We start from the raw sequence: 22,772 nt of genomic DNA on the forward strand, positions 1-22,772 counted from the left end.
TATATGTATGAGTGTGTGTGTGTGTGTATGTATGTATATATATATATACACATATGTATACATATATATACACGTGTGTGTGTGTATGTATATCTATGTATATATATTAGACTATTTTTTTTAATTTTTACATTTTTGATTAAATTAATGCTAATCTTTAATGCTAATCTTTAATCTTTAATTTGATTTTTAATCCCTGAATACTGCAAAGTGTTGATATAAAGAGAAATATTTATAAATTTAGAGTTACATAAAAGGACAGGAAAAATTAAGTAGATCATTATATGATAAAGCAATCTTCCAAAACCAGCTGATCTAGTGAAGTTATTTAAGGATATGGAGGGTCAGGTCTGTCAGGTCTTTTAATAAAACTTTGCAGTAGCCCTGCATTTAAAATCTCTGTTTACTCACTAAACCAGCAGTTATCGCTCCATGAACGTGGAAGATAATTTCTTTGTATTGAGTATCTGGCAGATTATAATCCTGGCTATTTTCATTGTTGGCACCAGACAACACCATTCAGTTCTCAATTTCTAATCCGGCTTAAAGTCTAGAACTTTGCCATCATTTATTATCAGATTCTCCACACTCTCCTCCTGGAAGGAAATAAACGGTTGAGGTGAGGGTAATTAACCACATGTCATTTTATTGCATTGAATTTGGAGGCTTAAATAAAATGTCTGTAACATACAGGTGACAAAAGAATGAGATTCGATGGCTAAAAGGCAGCAAAATGATAAATAAATATATGAATGGATGGATGGATGAATGACATCTCCTACACACACGCACACACACACTTTTAAGTTGAATGCACTCAAAATAACCTCTAAGCAAATGCCTGTGGCAGGCGGTTGGAGGAGAATAGTAATGAAGGATTGATCGAGCCCATTGGCAGAGGCTGGCTAGTGTCTGATGGTATCTCTTTCTTGTGGAACTTAGAGTCATTGCAGACCTCAGGCTCACCAACCAGGCAGCTAAAGCCACTGGACAGGATCCTCTGATGGTCCGACCTGCCGACCGGCTCACAGTTTGTCACCGGCTGCAGGTCCACAAAGGTAGACGCATCATCTAAACACGTGAACTTATTAACAAGTAGAAGGATTTAAGAGTCTGGTTTTTAAAAGTAAGTCAGTTGATATACACGTTATTGATTCAGCATAGCATCACAAAGCAGCAATTGTTCAACAACACATGTCAAATCTTTCAAATATTGTACAATGAAAGAGGTAAATATGCAGCAATATGACCCATCAGGGGTTCTCGTTGATCGTGAGTCCAGGAAACTGCTTTTAGCCCTTTGAGTGCAAGAAACATTCAGAGCAATCTCAGTGCATCGCTGGTTTCAGGATGTTTTGATTATCGACAATTGCTTCTTCTTTTTTTTTTTTAAATTCAGTTCCCTTGTTTTAATGAGTCTGATCTCAAATCAGAATCTCACTCATTGATACAAGTGCTTCGATTCACAGTACCTTTGCATACCAGTAAAAAAACAAGACAAAAGAACACACAGATTATTGCATACTATGCTAATGGCACACAAACCTCGGCTCAGGTGGATGTTTTGTACCAAAGTTATTGCCAGACTGAAATAAGTTGGCCTCTATTGTGAAATCCGTCATCACCTTCATGTTTAAACACATTCAAAATGAATCCCGCTCCTCCCACTCACACATTTTCATTACATTCATTACTTAGATTTATTTTTAAATACTATCTGATCTGTGTGACCCATTTGGGTGTGCAATATTGCTGGAAAGCTATCTTGGAAGACGTGCCATCGTCAAGCCTTTCAGGTTATTTCTGAAACAAGCAAAGTGCACAGTCTGTCTCTCCTCACATCTCTTATGGAGTAACCCTGCGTTCACACGACGCTCTCAGCAGTGGGAAAGGATGTGAACAGAGGACAGCAATTTTTTTTGGTTTTGATCATAACTGAATACAGTTGTGGACGACGTTCCAACTAAATAGGATGTGGCTAAAAGGTTACACAAATTGCCTGGACGATGGGGTTTTAAACAAATACAAATCACAGAGTGCGGTTAGAATATAATACACGGAACAATTGATACTTTCATGAGGTGTTACATATACCCATCAATACAGTTTGGATGTTATTAGCATTTTTAAAGACGCAGTATCCTGTAAAAAATATATATCTGTCACTGTCCATTATCAAACTCGATCCGTTCACTCTGGTTAAAAACGAAACCACTGAGCTCCAATCGGATTAGAATAGCACACCCTCCTACTTCAAAATTTGACATAGTGGTTAAAATGATGCCAGGTGCAGGTGATCTTCCCTTCGCTCAGGCATTAAAGGAGGGTGTGTCTAAATCTCACAAATTGGACGGGAGTTTGGACTGTTTGTGTTCCTTCTCTAACATTTTAGCGGGAGATCTAATGGGAGGAGAGTGAAAACCAACGGACTGGTGCTGAGGCTCAGGCCCTGAATGTGTCCGACTGACAGGAGTGGCTTGACCCGGGATCGGGGTGTAGGGTTTACTGACAGCCATCGGTGAGAAGGGGCTGGGCGCCCCTGCTACACCCTCAGAGGAGCCGCTTATGGCCAAAGGCCTTTCCTGGTGTATAGAGCTGTGAGAGCCTGAGATAGTCTTTATTTCCTGGGAAAAGAGATCCACCGAGGACTCTGCCCTCTGTTTGAGGGTACAGGCCACCCTGGCAGGGCATGAGGTCTGAAGGGTTAGAGGACTATGAGAGTCCGCAGTGCTGGGGAGCTCACTGTGGCATACTGTCCATCCCCTCACGGGGCTCTGGACACTGGGACTGTGGACAGGAGGCGTGTAGCAAGGCGAGGCCTCTGCAGAGCCATACTGGGCCAGGGAGGCGAGGGCTGAGTGCTCTGGGAGAACCTGCGGGAGAAAAACAGACTGGAGTCCTGCCAGGCTGTGCTGGGCCAGAGAGGCTGCGGCCCCGGCTCCAACTGCAGACACTGGCTGATTAAATCCAGCGGAGGAGTGGGTGTTGGTGATGAAGGGAAAATGTGGGAGGTTCAGGCCACTGGTTCTCCTGCTTGCTCTGTCACTGCTGGACCCCACCTGCTGTGAGGTGATATGGGAGGTTTGCTGCAATTGGCTCAGTATGGGGCCGACTGAGCTTGAAATAAGAGGGGTTAATGTGGTGGCTGACGGGGCCGGGAATCTCCCTGCTAGCCTCCCTGGTGCCCCCTGTTGGAGTAAACCTATCGGTCGAGGTGGGGTGGTCATAGCACCGTGAAACGGCTGGGAGTGGAGCTGAGCGGAGCAGGTGTAAGAGACGGTGGCCTGGCTGATGGGAAACACTGACGCCATGCCAGAGTGGGGAGGATGGAGCAGAGGCTGGTGTGTGTGCAGAGGGGCAAGGGGCTGCAGGCTGCTGGTGAAGATGGGCTGAGACGTCAGTGTGGGTGACAACGGCCCACTGGAGAGTTGCTGTGTCCTGGGGAATACTAGTGCGGCAGTCTCAACCTCAGATCTAAGGTTGGCAGAGCTAGCGGGAGAATTGGGCCCTGAACCACAGCTACTGGAGGCGCTTGCTCCAACATGTACTCTCTTTGAATGGCTGGACGGGTCCTTCACAGAGCCAGGACGTGGCACCAGAGGATGGTGGAAGAGTATTGGAGGAAGCTGGGACTGGTGGGCCAAGGCCATAGCAAGCGGGGTGGTGGCAGCCGCAGCCTGGAGCGGAGCCTGAACCAGCGGGGCCCAGATGACCGGGGTGGGTGACGGAGGAGCAGGCGGACGGTTTATACTCGGCGCAGTGCTGGTTTGGTTCAGCTGAGTGCACTGGGCCATGTCGCGGTCGTGTTGCACTATTCTTTGGATGATCTCACTCTCATGAAGGTTTAGTGTGCCAGAACTTTGGTGATGCTGAACTTTGTGTTGAAGAACAGAGTTCCTCTTCCCTGTTAAGAAAAGAGAAAAAAGGCCGTGATGCACTTTTAGCCCCTCCCCTTTTTTCACAAATGACATCCTTAGACAACACATCAGCACCACACACTGAAGAGGAAGAATGAAATATAATTGTTTAACTCAAAAATATATTCATCAATAGTGCGTCCATGCAATGCAAACACTTTTAAATTATGTATTTCTTATTCTGCACACAAAAGCTCCCACAACTCCTCTCGTATATGGGAGTAAAAAGGCAAATGATACCTCTACAAAATGCAGCCTGCTGTTAATACACTACAAAAAATACACTCACAATTTGACAGATATTATCTGACGATATTGGTTTACAAGTTCAACGGTGCAAATTTTGTTTTACAATCTCACACTCTGTCACAGTGGGTCTTTAAACAATGTAGTCTCATCGTTTACAGTAACCCAGCACTGTTTGTAGCACATGTAGCGGAGGAGCATCATTGCTGAGTAAACAGTGGAGTAAAGTCAGTCACTAAGTTGCAAACTAGTTTTTGAAATATGCTTATGTGAAGTTAATCTATAATGATCCAGAGATTTTCATTTTCTTCTAACTAACATACCAACATACTGCATAAATACACAGTATATAAAGATATCGCAATCTTATACAGCATATGTATCACTGCTATATTGGTTCTCACTACCTGAAAAACAAAAAAAATGTACTAGGCATGAAAATCTACTGTCATTCTTCCGCAGATCAGCATATTTCAGTTGAACTTTCTGTTTCCAGACCTACTTTAACCTTGTACCTTTAAACCTACCTTCTCTGATTACCCACATAGCAGACAGGTCTGGCCCAGATCTGGTATCAAGCCGGCACTGCTGGCTGACTTACGGCATGATAAGATGTATGTCAACCAGATTTGGGCCAGGCCCGGCATAGATGGCACTGTTTATGTGATGGGATGCCATATCTGGCCCGATTGTGGTTTGGTTTATGTGGCCCAGGCCCATAGAAAACAGGTCTAGCCTGGATCTGGCATCAAGGTGTCATGGCAGGGTGTATGTCAACCAGATGTGGGGCAGGTCTGGCAATGATGGCACTGTTTATGTACCTATTTTCCTATTTTAGTTAGAAGACCAAATGCCATGTTGCAATACTATACTGCTATGGTAGCCAACGTTTCAAATGCAGGTTTGACAGGTTTGTGAGTGTACACTTTATCCAAAACCTAGTGTCGGTTTACTCGTTTTTTTTCAGTGGGTGGCTGTAGCTCAGGAGGAAGAGCAGGTCACCCACTGATCGGAAGGTTAGTGGTTTGATCCCTGGTTCTTCCAGTCTGCATGGCAGAGAATGTGTGTGGCTGTAGTTAGGAAGCACTCAGTTTAGCGGATGTGTGTGATTGGGTGAATATGGCATGTTGTATAGAGCACTTTGAGTAATCTGGGAGAGTAGCAAAGCGCTATATAAGAATCAGTCCATTCACTGTCTGAACAGAGTTTCGTCATGTTGCTTTTGCACTATTATGTTCCGGCACATGTTGTAATTACATGGCTTGATTAAGGTACGCATTGGGCTGACATCTGGGGCCAGGGTTGAAACTGTTGTCGGCCAGCACAGGGCCAGCAGTGTGTCTGCAACTGGCCTTGTGCTGGCCCATGTGTGGGCCACATCTGGCAAACCATATCTGGGCCACCAAAGGGCCGTCATTCTTTGAGGTATGTGGGCCATGTGTAAGCACATTGTGTGGGCCAGATCCGGGCCATGCCAATTTTGCTATGTGGGTATATTATGTCTCCAGATTAGACTGGAAGCAATCAAAATGCCACCCTTTAGACCTAACTGTCTCTTTTAGGTCCCAATCCAACTGCAGACTGCACAAAAAATACTCTGTTTGAGTTTAGTTTACTTAGTAAATACTTGCTTATAGTATAATTCACTGGTCACTTTACTGGGTATACCTGAATAGCTGCTTAAAAATGCAAATATCTAATTAACCAATCACATGGCTGCAACTCAGTGCATTTAGGCACAGAGGCCTTGTAAAGACGGCCTGCTGAAGTTCAAACTGAGCATCAAAATGGGGGAAGAAAGCCGACTTTTAATCTTGCATGGTTGTTGTTGCCTAAGCCGGTCTCAGTGTTTCAGAAACTGCTGATCTACTGGGATTTTCCCACACAACCATCTCTAGGGTTTATAGAAAATGGGCCGAAAAAGAATAATTGTCCAGTGAGAAGGAGTTCTTGTTGATGTCAGAGGTCAGAGGAGAATAGCCAGACTGCTTCAAGCTCATAATAACCACGTGTCACAACCAAAGAGCATCTCTGAATGCATAACACTTTGGACCTTGAAGCAGATGGCTTACGTCTTTGTTAATTAAAAACAGGAAGCTGAGGTTACAGTTCACACCAAAATTGGACAATGGAAGACTGGAGAAAAGTTGTCTGGTCAGATGACTGTCAATTTCTGCTGTGACACTGGAATGGTAGGTGTAAACAGCATGAAAGCCTGCCTCCATCCTGCATTGTATGATCAGTTCCGGATGCCGGTGAGTGGGATATTTTCTTGGCACACTTCGGGCTCTTTAGTACAGAGCACCTTTGTGATATGGTGGAACCAGAGACTCGCATCATGGATGTGCAGCTTACAAATCAGCAGCAATTGTGTGATGCTGTGACGTTAATATGGACCAAAACCTCTGAGGAATTTTTCCAGCACCTTGTTGAATCTGTGCTACAAAGAATTAAGACTTCCAAAGGAAAAGGGGGTCCAAACCGACCTTAGCAAGGTGTACCCAGGAAAGTGACTTTAAACTGTTTTCCATTCATATAAGATTAATAAGTAAAGTCTAAAGACCATGGAATAATGTGACACTCTTACATTTCAATATTATTATTATACACTGTTTTCTATTCTTGGCTTTTGTTAGCCGCTGTGCTTAAATACGTGCCTACATCCATGCCACCACTAATAAAAGATATATGAAATCCAACTGATGTTAATTTTAGTGCGACACTAAAATTAACAAATTAATTATTGATAATAATATAAAATTGGTGCCAATAAATAGGTTTTATCTTATCTTTAAGGACTAACCTATGCGATCCAGACGGTCGAGCGCCACAGTCTCAAACGCCCTCCTCATCATGGGATACTCCTCCAGCACCTCGTTGAAGTGGTCTACAGACAGAGAGTACAGTCGACAGTAGTTATCTGCCCGCACGCTGGCAGTCCTCCTGCCTCGGGTCAGCAGGCAGATCTCTGCAGGGAAAGAGATGAGAAAAAAAAAAACTTCAATTATTTGTTTCACCTCTTTAAAAGACTTCCTGCAGAGTGCAAGACAGGTATTAACAGCAAGGATTAAAAACAACGCATTATTATGAAGTGTTATATAATGAGTCCCCCACCACCACCACCACCCACCCACCCTCCTCCTCCTTTCAGAAGTTGTGTGACAAGCTGCAACAGAATTCCTATCTTCTTAGATCCATTCACAAAAGAAAAGTCCAAAATAGTATTATTAGTATGAGATGATAAAGCATGAAAAAGGCTGATGCCTCTGAACTCCACAGATGGAGCACTTAATGCAATTTCTGCAGCTTACAGTTTGTTCTGACCTCATCTGTCGTGCCAGATCAGAAAAATAAAATAAAGCGCCATTAAAAAAAAAAACAGGAGGAAAAAAAAATGAGGCATATTTTTCAGGACAGACATATTGAGGATATAGACACACAAATACAAACACACACACACACACACACACACACACACACACACACACACACACACATACTCTGTCTCTCTCTATCTCTCCGCCCTATTCTGTCACTTTCTTGAATTTATTACACTTTACATCAAGGGATTTCTTTTTATCTTGTGTTGGTTTTAGATGTTTTCTGTCCTAGTTTATTATTTTAACATTTCTTCGTGTTTTTAGATGTAGGGGAATAACTTGAAGCCAAATTGTTTTTGCCCTGACTGTTTTACTCCAAATAAATGCGTGACTATGAAAGGTTTAATTTAGCTGCTTTTTTTTTTCCCTTTCCTCATTTAATACTTCTGCCGAAAAAAATCTGAACAGAATTAAGAGTTTTATGCTTCGTAGTTGACATTTAATGATGACATTTCACTTTGGTGCACAGATGGAACAGACAACAGCAGGTTGAGAAAACATAACCGAGAGGAAAAATTCTGGATTTCAGCTTTAAATATGGTGTAACAAAAAGGGGAAAACCCCACAGATGGAATCAAAGATCGCAAAGCTCTGCCCCTCTTAGTTCCCAGCGCTTTTAAGGAGATGATGTGGACGATTTTTCCCAGCTGTAATAGTCGGGGAAGATAATCTGCCGAGTGCCTGAGCCAAATAAATCAAAACAAATCATACAATCACCACTCCTTCACATGCATTCAAACTGACCCACTGTCCACTACAGAACATATTAGCATGCAGCACAGCTGACTTCACCTCCAAAATAAGAGCCATCGGACAACTTGGTGTCTTTGCTGTTCTTGGTCAGGACGCTGACAACGCCGTGCTGGATGAAGTACATCTTCTTGCCGATGGTCCCCTCCCTGATGATGTAGTCGCCTGGCTGAAAGACCTCAAAGCGTAGTTTGGTCAGCATGGAGGTGACGAAGTTGGGATCAGCATTGGCGAACAGGGGCATGGAGGCGACCAGTTTGCGACAGTTAAAGTTGATGATCTCCTGCAGGAAAGAAAAAAAAAAGTTCACCTTTAACATTTTTTTCTTTTTGCTAATGCAATGCCTTCAAAAACAAATTTCAGTCATGATAAAAGCAGGGGGGCTAACAGCTTAATGCTCTTAATGCTCTTTTAATGAGGTCCCCCGTCCTCTTCAAGCCATTACTTATCAGATTACATGACTATTAACATTGTCAAAGTAACACAGCCATATTAGATTACATAATTAACTGTTCACCATTAAGAACAAGGTTGCTCATGTCATGCATTTATACATGTGCTGCTGACGACAATAAAATGTTTGCAAAATAAAATAATGACAATGAATAATTTTGTTAACATTTTACTATTTAGAAGAATTAAAGAAATGCTAAACAAATAGCCTACAGGTCAGAATAATGTAGCTGTAAGCTTATATAAGAATAAAAAATGTATTTGTCAAATATCATCTGGTTTTTTTTTCACCAGACTTTACTCAAGGGTTATATTAAACGGACAGTAAATGATTAAAAGAGCAAATAACAACTTTATGTTGTCTTTAAGCATTTACACATTGTTTGCATAATGTATGTTATTTAAAAATCATCTGTTGATGGCTGACCTCTCTCAGCGGTTCATTCAGTTCCTCCAGTATGCTCTCCTCGTCAAACATCTTGCCCTGATACCGGTGTTCGTAGTAGTCGTGGATCCTCTGACGCATGTCAGCAGGAAGCTTGTGGAAGGACATGTACTGCTCCACTTGTTTGTACTATGAAAAACACAAAGAGCACACTTATAAACATGATTTAAAAAAAAAACTATATATATATATATATATATATATATATATATATATATATATATTCCTGTTGATTAGAGTAACAGAAGGCTGCAAATGCAACGTAACATAACCGTGAGACAAAATGCAAAGTCATGTCAAAATGAATATATTACACTGATTGATGTGTTGGCTCAGAGGTAGGAATATAATGTGTCTCATTATTTTAACAGTCAACTGTCAGGCCATCTGTGAAACCTGCCCACAGTGCAATGTTGTGACTCTGCCCCATCTGACAATTACAGTTGTGCTCTGCAGGCTGCAGCTAATAACATTAACTACTGTGTCCTTCAGCAGTGTACTCTAGCAGCAAAGCACCAAATATGGTCCATGCACCCTGTCTATGCATGGTAAATCCAGCTGTAAGTGTCAGCTCTGCTTTTGATAATGCACTGTCATGTCTGTCTTTTTTGTGTCATGCTGCAGTTCGTCTGTCCTTTCCCATATTCTCCGATGAAAAGTTAACGGCAGCTATACGTGGGTGTGTAAAACATGTTTTTGCAAACAAAAAAAGTGGGTTTACTCTCCCCTTCAAGATCTGTCACTTAGTGAAAAGCAGCAATATTGAAATATAAAACAGAAATCCTGCATTAAAAATCGTACTTAGGTAGATGTCCAGATTAAAATACATCACACAGAAAAAAGCTCCTCTCCTGTATCTAATAATATATGATATCAAATAATAATAATATTATAGTATAGTATTCATATATTTTATTTTTTAAGATGATGCACATCTTACCGTTGTAATCTGCCTTTTAAGCTTAAGCTTATTGTTGTTCATATATATATATATATATATATATATATATATATATGCAAAATACTCATATTAAATGTGGCCACAGTTTGAAGTAATGAGGTCAGCATATGTGCAAGTAATCCCTCTGACTCAAAATCGCAGGCTTCAGACTGCTGTAGCCGCTCATTATAAATAAGGTATAAGTAAATAAAGGCCCTATTTAAGCTGGAGCGAACTTAAAAAAAAATTATAGCTGGCAGTTTAACCTAAAAAACCACATTTTATAAACTGATGATTATTTTTTCTGTCACTTCATAATTTGATAATGTAATAAGTGAAACAGTTAAATAATATTACCTTATGAAATGTAGTGGAACAGAAGTGTTATAGCAGAAGTAAAACTGTGGATGATTTTTCAGCAAACACCCACCTTTTCTTGGTACTGCCTCCTGGAGGAGTCCAGAGACTGAATGAGTGCAGTCGCATGCCCCACAAACATGGCAAAGCAGGTGGCACCCACGATCATGCTGAGGATAGTGAGCCACACGTCAGCCATGCCGATAGGAGGGTACAGGCCATACCCGATACACAGCATGTGACTCATGGCCTTGAACAGGGCGTAGGAGTACTGCTGACCCCAGGTGTCATTCTGAAAGGGATGCAGAGGAGGAGAGATAAAGCGTACGGCTATCTACGACCAGCGGCTCAGGAAATATTTGATTTGTTAGATTTTTACACCGGATGCCTCTCCTGAATGTGTAAACCACTACATTACGGAGCCATCGTACATCACGTCTAAATCAGCTTAATCTGAGCTTATGGACGTGAACACAGATGTATGACCCAACTGTTACAAAACATCATTTATGGGAAGGCCTGTTTCAGTTTCTGCTCTACCTACTGTAATGTGATGATTTAAAACAAAAAACTTATTGTAAAGCAGCTCCAACAATTCTAATGTTGCCCATGTGAAATTTTTCATTATTCTTTGGTGGTCTGTCAACAAGATTGTGCAAAAAAAGAAAGAAAAAGAATGAAATTAATGATGCAGATCCAGATTATTTAAAAACTAAAACAGCAAAATAAAGCACTGGCTTTGGTGGTCGATGACCTTTTCATAGTTTATATGCCAAAACAGCAGCATCTTCTTCAGGAGGTGTTAACAGCTTTGCAAATAAACATAAACCATCCTATTTCTGCAAAATGTTTATTGAAAAACATGCGTGACTGAAAACTGGATATGAAGATTAAAAGCACTACCTGTTGACGTTAATTTAATCTGTGCTCTCAAACCGATAACTAATGACGCTTACAGATAAATGTCTGCATGTGGTTCGTCGTGTTTTGGGGAGGAACACATTTTGGAGGCTGTCTGACTCATAAATAATCCACTTACCACCATCTTGTTCCTGGTGACCCAGCAGTCTGGGGGGAAGTCTTGCAGCATGGGAACCAGAAACTGCAGACAGCCATCCCAGTGACACAGCAGCAGCATCATACCAATCAGGTTCATGATACGCACCATGGCGCTGGCAAGGTCGTATGTCATGTGGAAAACCTGTGACACAGATTTTCAGAATTAGGGGGAGAGAGAGAAAAAAAAAGAGAGATAATAAAACACTCATATCTCTTCTATAAAATGTTAACACCCATGCACGCAAACAGAGGATTTGAAATAAACAGGAGGAACCGCGATGATGGTGTTGATGGATGCAAGCGAACTATACCGAACCACACTTAATCTTCTATAGACTACCAGAGGCTATTTCAGAGCAACCATCTGTAACATTAATGGCTGATGGGGATGGAACATATAAAAAAATAATAATGCGAGATAATATCTCTTATTGACTAAGCTGACTGTGTGTAAGTGTGTTTAAACGCAGAGCCAACAAATTAACTCTGCAGCAGCACTTTTTTTTCCCCACATACAGAGCGAAAGTGTAAGAAATCTGTTAATGAGAGAGAAACCTTAGTATGCACGGTGCCTAAAGGGAAACCTGTACTGTTAAAAAGATGAACGTGCACATTAAACATGGAGAAAGTTTAAAAAAATGAGATCAGGCTTCAGGCAGCTGTAAACGCTTGGTTTCAGATTGAGTTTTTTTCTGCCTTAATATACTCCTCCTTCATCCTGCTGCTCTTCAAACCTTCTGTTTGCAAGACACAGCCAATGAGAGGAAAGCTGGCCTAAAGGGAGAGAATGTAAAATAGTTTGTGTCAGGAAGAGGATGAACTGATAAACTGGCTGACTGGTAAACAATGATTACTTTTGAACTGTGAACCATGCAAAGCTACTCCAGTAGATTCCTGGAACATAAGGATGAAGGTGGAAATGAGCACAAGATGTCCCCTTTGAAATGAGAGAAGCATCTGAGAGCATGCTGCAGGTATTAATCTGGAAAATACTGTAAGAAATTCACTAAACATCAGCCCCACTACTTAAAAGACTTAAAAAATATTCCCACTTAAAAAGCTAGAAGCTGTGAATTTGTTCATTTTTTATCGACTAATATTTTTTAGACTGTGACAAAATCTTTTAAATATCCAACCAGTCAGTTGAAGCTAGCCAGTATGGGGCTATCTTCATCTACCTCTTCCCACTGGTGGATATAGCGAATGAGTCTGGAGAGGCGCAGCAGCCGTAGCAGACTGAGGATCTTTGTGAAGCGGACGATCCTCAGAGCTCGGGCCGTCTTGTAAAAGTCTGAGTCGATGCGCGTCTCCACGATAAGAAAGATGTAGTCCACGGGTATGGAGGAGACGAAGTCCACCACAAACCAGCTCTTCAGGTACTTGATCTTGATCTGATGCGGGTCCAGGATGATCTCCGTGTTGTCCTCCTTGACGATGCCCGTGCGGAAGTTGAGGACCAGGTCCATGAGGAAGAAGGTGTCCGACACGACGTTAAAGACTATCCAGGGCGGCGTGTGCTCGTCCTTAAAGAAGGTGATGCCCACAGGGATGATGATGAGGTTTCCCACCATCAACAGCAGCATTGTCAGATCCCAGTAGAACCTGAAAGATGGACAGTTGGGTGTGACTCACACCATAAACCACAGCAGGCCAGCGTCATTAAGGCACAGAAACGGCTTATTTCTTCTTATTTGATGTAAACAGAGGGTATAGTCTCCTCTAGGTCTGGCTAAAACTTCTTTGGGGTTGCCAAAGTGACGTTGTTGATATAATACACAGAAAAATAAAGATTTAGAGGCGACAACATTTTGGTGAAAGGAACAAATTCATGTGTTGACTTTCCTCCGTTCTTTTGATCAAATTTAATTTAATTTATCATATGATATTAGGTTGTAGGTGTTAGTTGTGGTCTCTGCTAAATGACCTAGTTTCATTCGAAAAGTAAACTTGCAGTAACAATGACAACAGGCCAAGAAAAGCAATTGTAGTAGGAGCTCATAAATGCGATGCAATTTGGTTACTAATTTAGTTTAAAAACAGAATCTAAATAAACACATGCTGGTATTAAATCTCAGCACGGCAGAAAACCTGATTGCAAATATCATACCTCTGTCATAAGAGCTGAGCTAAACAAACGCAAAACTGATGTAAATGAAATGTTTCTGGGTGACCAAAGAAATAGGAATATCCCGCTTGTGGATTTGAAAATTCAAAATGAGCATTTTTTGCTTTCAGTTAAGAAAAAAATTGGACAGAATAACTGGTAATAAAAACGCATCTGTTTGAACTTTGTATTAAAACAACAACAAACAGGGACGACCCGTGGGAACATTTCATCACTCGCTGCTTAGTTTACACAAAACACTTAACACAAGTATGTGTGAGTATGTGCTCCACATTCAAAGTGATTCTGGCTACTTATAGAAATGAATCTCGCTGTTTCACACGGTCCGAAAACCCAACGAAAACCCAACAGAGTTCTGTCCAAATGAGCAGAAACAATGTAAACAAGCAAAGAATTCTCTGATTCAGTTAAAGAGTGGGCCAAATGGGAAAAGAGTGACACCGGTTATTGGGAATTCATCTGAGTTACTCATGAATACATATTGATTTTCAAAAGTATCAGCAGCAGTGTGTTCAGTTTCATCAAAAACTGCCTGTTACTAGTCATTTACACACAAAACAGAACACATTTATTTAGCAAATGTTCTTATGAAATTTAGAAATATGGCTAATTGGAGTTCACTGTAAGCTATTCTGACTCTTGATTGATGTTTCCCAGCTATTTGATATACTCATTCTTTTTAATCTAGCGTTCTACATTTGTCAGAGTCACACAGTAATGTACAATGCATCCACACAAAGAGCGTGTAAGATGAGAAACCATACATGTGAGATTTCATGAGTGAGTCGTGTCAAAAAACAAAACAAAAACAAATGAACAACTGATCTCAACATGGCAGGGTCACCGTGTAGGGTCAGCAAAAACTGGAGGTTAAGAAACCAAATATCTCATCATCTCATCAGCAGGTATATTTAAAACTTTAGCGTTTTCTCCATGAATGGGGGGGGGGGGGGGGGGGGAGAAAAGCATATGGAGGCTCAAGCATGCCAAAATATTTTTTTCTTTTAAAAAGTGTAAAGTTATTCGTATACATTCATAAATATTAAAATATACAGGATCTGAGCTTTTAATTAGCTTATATATTTATTTATTTTCTTAGTTATTTTTTTTCTTTTAAGCGATACATTTGTTTTCAAAGGTAAACTGAATTGCATTTTCTTAAGACTTAATTATGCTTTTTCTTTATACATTTTTTCTTTTTTTTTGTGCAAAGGATGCAGCAGTCATTCAGCGTGTCACTGTTTGATCCATGCCAGGTTCACCACAATATTATATGTAATATTTGGTTTTGAGGTGATACCTCCCAGTGGGTTGCTGTTGTTATGAGTTACAGGTGCTGCATTGTGTTACTGGTGATGGAAAACATTCTAGAGTCGAATGAAGACAACACGGTGGAAAGAGGCAGAGGAATCTGAACAGGTGAATGCACTTCTACCTCTTCTAGTTTACTTACACCCAAAACGTTCACAGTCACGTGACAAAATTTAGAAACCAGTGAGGGCACGGTGGCCATTTGTTCTAATCAGCTTTCTGTTGTTCTTTGCCAAACAAAGAATTTGCATTTCTCTCGACATCTGCCCGTTGTCTCTGCAGTGACACACTGGTCCTAATTGCGCTTCCTCTCTCTGGCTAAATCCACCGTTATCTCCTGTGAATCCATGTCATCTCCAGAAGTCAGCGCCCATCAGCCAGATGTTGAGTAGTTAGCATTACTGCTCTGCAAACGTCACTGCGCTGCAGAGCGCTGGAACAGCTGGATAATTTTATTCATTTATTTATTTATTTTAAAAAAAGGTCTGCAGAGGACAGTACATTGCTGACCACCCTGCTGGAACATCGGCTGCCTGTGCGCGCAGAATTCAGACCACAAAACAGACAACTGGCTGGTGTAATCTGATGTTACCATCGAAACAAAGCTGCTGCTTGTACGGTCTGTGGCCCTCGACTGGTCCAGAGACAAAATCTTGCACTATTGAGGTCAGAGTGCAACTACGTTAAAGAGCATGAGAGCAAAGAAGAGAGGGGAGTTACAAGCAAAGTGAACACAAAAAGGCTTAAAATGGTGAAAGGAGCTTAGATCAATCAGGACAGCTGAAAAAGGGATCACATTTGTACTAGAGATACTTATCTCTTGCTGCCAGAGTGCAGCTGAAACACAACAGCCTGCATGCAGCTCAGTGGCTTAACACACACCTGTACTGTGGCTCAGGCCCACCAGCAATCATATTAACCATATTTACGCAGTGTGCCAGTTCAGTGTGTCTGCTGCTGTATCCTTAGAAAGCTTTAGAATGAAAAAAAAACAGCAGTTACTTGATAAAAACATCAGATTGTGTGTGCCTATAGGAAGATAACAGGAAACCATACATCGCTTATACAATGCCTTGCTGACTGTCATGGATGCGCACGGTATGTCAGCTCACAAGCAGGGGACGGTGCTGCCTCTTTGCTGGATTGCCACAAAATCTCAGAATAATCTCTGGTGCTGCAAAAGGCATCTGTAACTTAAAATGGGATCTGCGGGATAAAGCATTCACCTTATGAGACCCATGCCAAGCACTAAAAATGCCTCTCCTGCTCGCACTGCGACCCAAAGTGAGCATAAAGTAACAACACCTCGTACCTCACACACGGAGTTAACAGCTGGCCGTCCTGATTCCTCACAACACACCATTTTCATTTCAATCTCTCTTTCTGTGTGTGTGTGGCGCTCTCCCTCTCTCTCGCTCTGCATTTTTGTGGCATGTCCCCTCCCCGTCCACACCATCTCTGCTCCATTAGACTAATTGTGCTGTAATAATCTCCCACTGATGTGTGCTTCTAATATCTTGAATGGTCATGTTACCCTATTTTGATTACCCCATTTCCAAGCCCCTGCTGCACTCTGTAATCCATTGCCCTGGCTAAATGATAACAAAAAAAAGTGTAATTCAGATGAGTGGAAAAAACTGCAGTGGCACACATCGGCATACAGCTGACTGATGAAAAATATGATGACAGTGAGCATTAAGGTTAAATGCCGGGAAAATCTTTTGGTGGTGGACCTAGCCAGAATACTGGTGTGCAATGAAATAGTACAGCATGGCTGGGAAATTTGTTAACTGTGTTTGGCTTAGTTTGTTGCACATACATGCAAAGAGGTGCAAAGAGTTAATTAAGTTCTACATAACCTGATGACACCATGGACACACACATGCACAAACTGGGCCAACCAAAGCAAAAGGACTTATATGCTGGATATGCATGATATAACCACGTTTCTCTGCAAAAATGTAGACAACGCTTTTAAAAATGTTCATTTGCACACGTTAAGCCATTTATCTGCTCAAGGTGGGCTACTGAGGCACATTTAGCTAATGATCTACCTGTTCTCCAGAGGCTTACACTCCTGATTATCGTGCTGCTAATATGGTCACTGTAGTTACAGAAAGGCATGCACGGGGATTATTGTTTATACCCTTAACACATTTTATGGCTCATTTATTCCAGGCAGTTTTTAAATGATTAGTTTTAACGCATGCGCAGGCCAAATGAGCCTTTAATGTGTGATAGGATCACTGCAGCACTTCTTTGTAGGACACAGCTATTTGCAATTTTTTAAAAAAGAAAAAGGATTTCTGCACAGAAATTACCTAAAATCACTGTAGGGGTGGATTATCCAAAAGCCTGCAGACTTCACGCGTTCCCTTTCGTGTTCCACGGCCCTCTCACTGCCCAACATCCGCAGGGAGAACTTGTTGACTCCCGGCTGGAGCATCGCCCCAAACTGCCGGTGCATGAAGCCAGCCTGGTAGAGACGCTCATCTTCGGGTATTATTTGCTCAGTGCCCTCCAACTTGATGAAAGTTGACTGGTCAAACAGTGACGGTTGCCCGACTATGCCGGTCAGCCCACCCGTTGCCCGCTGCAGGGCCCCGGGGCCGTGCTCACCGGGGAAACTCTCGTTGACTCCAGCATCAGCCTCGGGGATGAGGCGCCTCTGCTCCGCCAAATCTGACCCGGGGGGATGCCGTCCGGAGATGGAAGAGATGCTGCCCCTAAAAAAGCGGCAGTCCCCATTCAAGTTGGTCTTCACGGTGACGTCCCTCTCAAAGTCTTCGACCCCGGCCTCCCCGATGCTCTTGCAACTGCTCGCGGGAGACAGAGAGGACAAATGTTTGAGCCCGATACTTTTCCTTTTAGTGTCCTTGTCGCCGTTCTCCCCTTCGTCAGTCACAAAGGGCTTTTGCCCAATGTTTTGCGGCAAACTGTAGAGCCGTTTGCGCATGGAGGACTGGAATCTCTCCATTTGGAAGAAGCAGAAGAGGTTGCGCTCTAAGGACAGCCCGTGAAAGCGGGGGAATGAATCATGAATCTCACACACTCGGGGTGCCGCTGGAGGCAAAAACAGTGACGGGGGAGGTCCGCAGGACGGGTCGTATCTTATCTGACTCTTGGGACGTGCCGCTCTCCTCCGGTTCAAACATTGAGATGCGTCAACGAATACGCGGCGGCTGCGATCAGACGCTCATGTAAAAGCGCCAAACGACAAATGCATGTAAATCCAGGTAAGCTCGTTGAGTGCAGACAGGAGCGCATCAGGATGCAGCATGCTGAGCGTCGGACGTGCCGGAGTGGGAGAATGCTGCTGCTGCTGCTGCTGCTGAGCTCCTCAATGACAAAGCATGATCCCCACCTCCCCCGAAAGCCTATCTGAGCCCTCTCACAGCGCAAGGTGAATACACACATGCACGCAGCTGCCCCTGGCTTTCACTGAGCGCTGACATCACTAATCCATAAGCCTCGCGCTTTCTAATAACGTGAATATTGATGGAGCTAATCTATCGGGTTGCCATAGGAGCCAGGATGGCACACGCGCTCACCCCGCCCAGGCAGAACAAACTGGAGAGGATGATTCAAGGATGCGATCTAGCATTGGAGTTGGTAGTTAAATAGTTGAGAGGATGTAATCTTAAGGTTTTGTGTTTGTGGCATCGGACCTTACACTGCAACAAACAATTCTGATATTTGCCCAACCCGGTGAATGATGTTGGGCACAAAACTGACACTTAAGTCTGACTGACACGAGTTTTACACGAGCTGCATCCTGTGTTTAAGCATGCGTGGTTGTTTGTGATGCTCAGGATGCGCAAATCTTGTGCCCATCTTGGTCATTTCTGGTAGGCAACGTGGATTGTACGTCCTTGGCAGCACATGCACGGCAGCCAGAATGTGCGTCTATATGATGTGTATGGCTCGACTGCATTATCTGGGTCTTGCAGGTTCACCTGGCTATGAAAAAAAATAAAAATAAAAACAGTGCATGTGAAAAAATCTTAGGAATGGCACCTGTAATCCATAAGCCAACCCAAATTATTCTCTTAACTGCCCGGATTTCTCACCCAGGGTTAAAATATCTCAAATTGACCACCGAGTAATGATGGTACTGAATTTTATTTTTCCCCATAAACACTGGCATGATCCCCACTGTATAAATAACGCTGAATGCTTCACTGAAAATCATCAGTTGGGGGTTAATTAAAACTAAAATAGTGCACAAAGCTGTTTGGTCACATATCACCTGTGTTTTTGGCAAATGTGTTGCATCAGCGTTTCAGTTTTATTAGCTCAACAAGACAATTTTAGTTAAAGGGAGAAGCGATGAAATACTTCAGCACTGGCCAACGTGGCAAATTAATTTGATGAAAGGTTGTTGACAGCTGGCTGCATTAAGGTTGTATGATTCAATCCAAATGTCACTAAAGTGATTTAAACCATACAGCAATCTCATATGGCACACTGCCAACCAACAAGAAGGGCTGAACAGTTTGTTTCCCTCGAAATTTTTCCCCACGACACAGTGGTAAACTAACGGCAGGGATAGCTCAGTAGGTAGAGTGGTTGCCTCATGGTCGGAAGGTCGGGGGTTCGACTCCACTGAACGGCTACCCTGAGGTACCCTTGAGCAAGGTACCGTCCCTACACACTGCTCCCCGGGCGCTGCATTGGTGGCTGCCCACTGCTTCACTGGGTGAATGGGTTAAATGCAGAGGAGTAATTTCCCTACGGGGACTAACACATACACATTATTATTAAAATCATCATTTGTGTGCCGCTTGCACAACTAAGAGAACTCTTCCTCCACTTAATTCATGTATTTTAATTCCCCGTCATCAGTGGCCACATAACACGCGGATATAAAGTAGCACACAGGGAAACAGGTTATTCTCTTTTATTTATTTGCTGCTTGTTAGTCTCCTAAAGGGATGCCCAGATAAGGACTTAACACTTTTTGTTTTACACCACAATCATCAAGCTTAGTGATGTTTGGTAGGCAGTAAAGCTAAATTGTCAGAGTTTTATTTCCAGCCCTTTCTGGTACCTGCAAATGTAAACATCCCAGCCTGCTGGAAATCAGGTCAGTTTGTCTTCACTGGGCTGCAAATCTGAATTTCCGTGCAGTGTCATCCTTATTTGTACCCCTAGTGCACTGTATAGGTGGCTTTGGCTAATTTACACTTGACTACTTGCTTAACTTTCTGACCTGTGACATCACAATAGATCCCATCTTTTGGAGGAAGTAATATAAGAAGCTCAGCAAATGTTAAAAACAATAATAATAATAATTTTACACCCAAGTCAAAATGAGAAAACATGTTAAAAATAATAAATAGTCATATTACTCACCAGCCATTTTCTTAGGTACATGTTTTTTTTAAATTGCGCATTAATGTGTTAATATCAAATAAATATATCAAATCAATATATCAATATATCAATAAATATAAAAAATCTAATAAATATCTACTCAGCCAATCACCTGGCAGCAATTCAGTGTATTTAGGCATGAAGACATGATCAAGACGACCTGCTGAAGTTTAAACCGAGCACCACAAAGAGGAAAGGTGATTTAGGTGTGGTTGTTGGTGCCAGACGGACTGGTCTGAGTGTTTCTGAAACTGCTCATCCGCTGGGATTTTCCCACACAAGCATCTTCAGGGTTTACAGAGAATGGTCCGAAAGAGAGAAAATATCCACTGAGTGGCAGATCTCTAGGTGAAAATGATTTGTTGATAGCAGAGGTCAGAAGAGAATTGCTAGACTACTGTGAGCTGATGGAGAAATAACTCAAATAACCACCCAAGGTATGCAGAAAAGCATCTATGAGCATGCAACGTGTCCAGTCTTGAAGCAGATGGTAAATGGACTGGTATACTCCGATGAACACACCCAAGAGCAATTTGGGGTTCAGTATCTTGCCAAGGTGTACTTAGGCATGTAAACTGGAGACTGGGGCAGCCAGAGATCAAACCACCAGCCTTCCCATTAGTAGACCTGTTCTACCTCCTGAGCACCCCATCAGATGGGCTACAGCAGCAGAAGACAGTCAGGTGCCGCTCCTGTCAACCAAGAACAGCTCTAAACCCAAAAAGGGGTCCAACCCGTTATCAGCGAGGTATAATTTATGAAGTATCTAATGAAAAAAACAAAAAAACAAAAAACAAAAACAAATATATATATATATATATATATATATATATAAAGAGATACTTTTTTATATAGATTATATACACAGCTAGCACGCAATAAGCTCAAAATTTACAGAACAGACATGCTCTGTTGTAATCATTGTTGCTTAAGATGTTTGTGCTGGCCATGGATTCTGGTGCTAACCCATGATGGAGGTGCAGAGCTGCCATTTCCGATCAAGAACAAGAAATGATAGGTTTACTGGGGGTTTTTTGTTTGTTTTTCTGAACCTCTAAACTGGCAAGCAGAGGACGTGAGGCTCACAAACTCTAGGTTCTTTTTGCAAAAGCCAGGCGAGACGGACATAATCAGAAGAAAATGGGAGAGGGGTTTTTAAAGAGACAGAAGCCAAAGTAGCTTGTATCAGTGCAGTTACATAAGTCTAGTGTGCTGAGAATCATACAAAGCTTGACTAGTTTGCCATAAGAATAGAGAGATTTAAACAACCCCTGAAATACTGAAAGTTACTGCTATGAGTTAACTCTTCCACATTTGAGTAACATCGAGTATCTTTTCACATTGGAAACATTTTTTGTTTTATTTAAGTAAAAAAAAAAGATTCAGTTTGACAAAATACCACTTCATTTAGGTGTCAAACAATTAATAAAATCATCTATTACCCAAAAACTTACATTTAAAAGGTATGTCACACTGTATGATGCTATTTTGCACTAATCACTGCTTTGTTTCACTTACCACAAAAAGTCTTTATTTAAGACAACTAATTATATGCCATTTGTGACACATGATGTCGACAACTGTGGCAGCAGATGTAAATAAAGTCCAATAAATAAATAAATAAAACATTAATCTCTCCATTAAGTTTGGAGAACTCTTTAGATTTGTTATTAAAACAATCCGCTGGCATGTTTAAGAACTAGTCCATCACACTGGTTTAAAGTTCACCTGACATCCGAGAGATTAATCCACCCGGAGGGAACAACAAATCATTTTTGTCAGGAGTTGTGTTCCCTCCTTTTTTTTCCGGGTTCACAAAGTCACAGATGTCTCTCTGCTCTAGAAATGGACTGATTTTATTACTGTTTGAATCCTGCTGACATATTAATCCAGGGTGCAGCATTACATCACAGGAATTAGACCCAAACAATTAATAGAACAGTTAAAAAAAAGACAAAAAAAAGTCACAGAACAATAGTTTATTATTCTCCAGCTGGTAATAGTTTTTTAAAATATTCCTGAAAGTCCATCAGGGAAGAAACCGATGCTACCTTCCAAGAGGAATGACAAAATAGTGCCCGCCTTTGTTGTGCTGCAGCAGTTTCCCATATTTTGTGATGAAAGTGCTTCCAACTACAGCTCGAGGATAACACAGGAGAAAAAATATATGCTGTATTTATTTTAAATCTAGTGAGATATCGTACTTTTTTTTTTTTTAAAGCTTTACAAGATAAATTGATCTCCCTCTTTTTAAAGAAGAAGAAAAAGAAAAAGAAGGAGCAGCAGCAGCAGAGGACAGTGTTTAAGAGGAACAGTTTCAAGTCCCGATATGGACTGATGTGAGAGTAGGATGGACCAAAACTGAATGAAACCAAGCAACTGGGTACAGTATGCTCTCCACAGAGCGGAGAGT

The 22,772-nt window shown here is 41.8% G+C and overlaps 1 protein-coding gene across 1 annotated transcript; it reads right to left on the reverse strand.

Moving 5' to 3' along the window:
* Window positions 1-637: 637 nt before the first annotated feature.
* Window positions 638-18,511, reverse strand: LOC134631276 (potassium/sodium hyperpolarization-activated cyclic nucleotide-gated channel 3-like). The gene is made up of 8 exons (XM_063479455.1): window positions 17,305-18,511; window positions 12,726-13,149; window positions 11,528-11,689; window positions 10,562-10,780; window positions 9,174-9,320; window positions 8,336-8,576; window positions 6,967-7,131; window positions 638-3,904 (listed from the first exon to the last, which is right to left on the reverse strand). The coding sequence occupies exons 1-8, from the start codon at window positions 17,958-17,960 to the stop codon at window positions 2,340-2,342; spliced, it is 3,579 nt and encodes a 1,192-aa protein (XP_063335525.1). The 5' UTR covers window positions 17,961-18,511; the 3' UTR covers window positions 638-2,339.
* Window positions 18,512-22,772: the final 4,261 nt, after the last annotated feature.

The sequence above is a fragment of the Pelmatolapia mariae genome, linkage group LG7 (genome assembly GCF_036321145.2).
Source record: "Pelmatolapia mariae isolate MD_Pm_ZW linkage group LG7, Pm_UMD_F_2, whole genome shotgun sequence".
Taxonomy (NCBI): domain Eukaryota; kingdom Metazoa; phylum Chordata; class Actinopteri; order Cichliformes; family Cichlidae; genus Pelmatolapia; species Pelmatolapia mariae.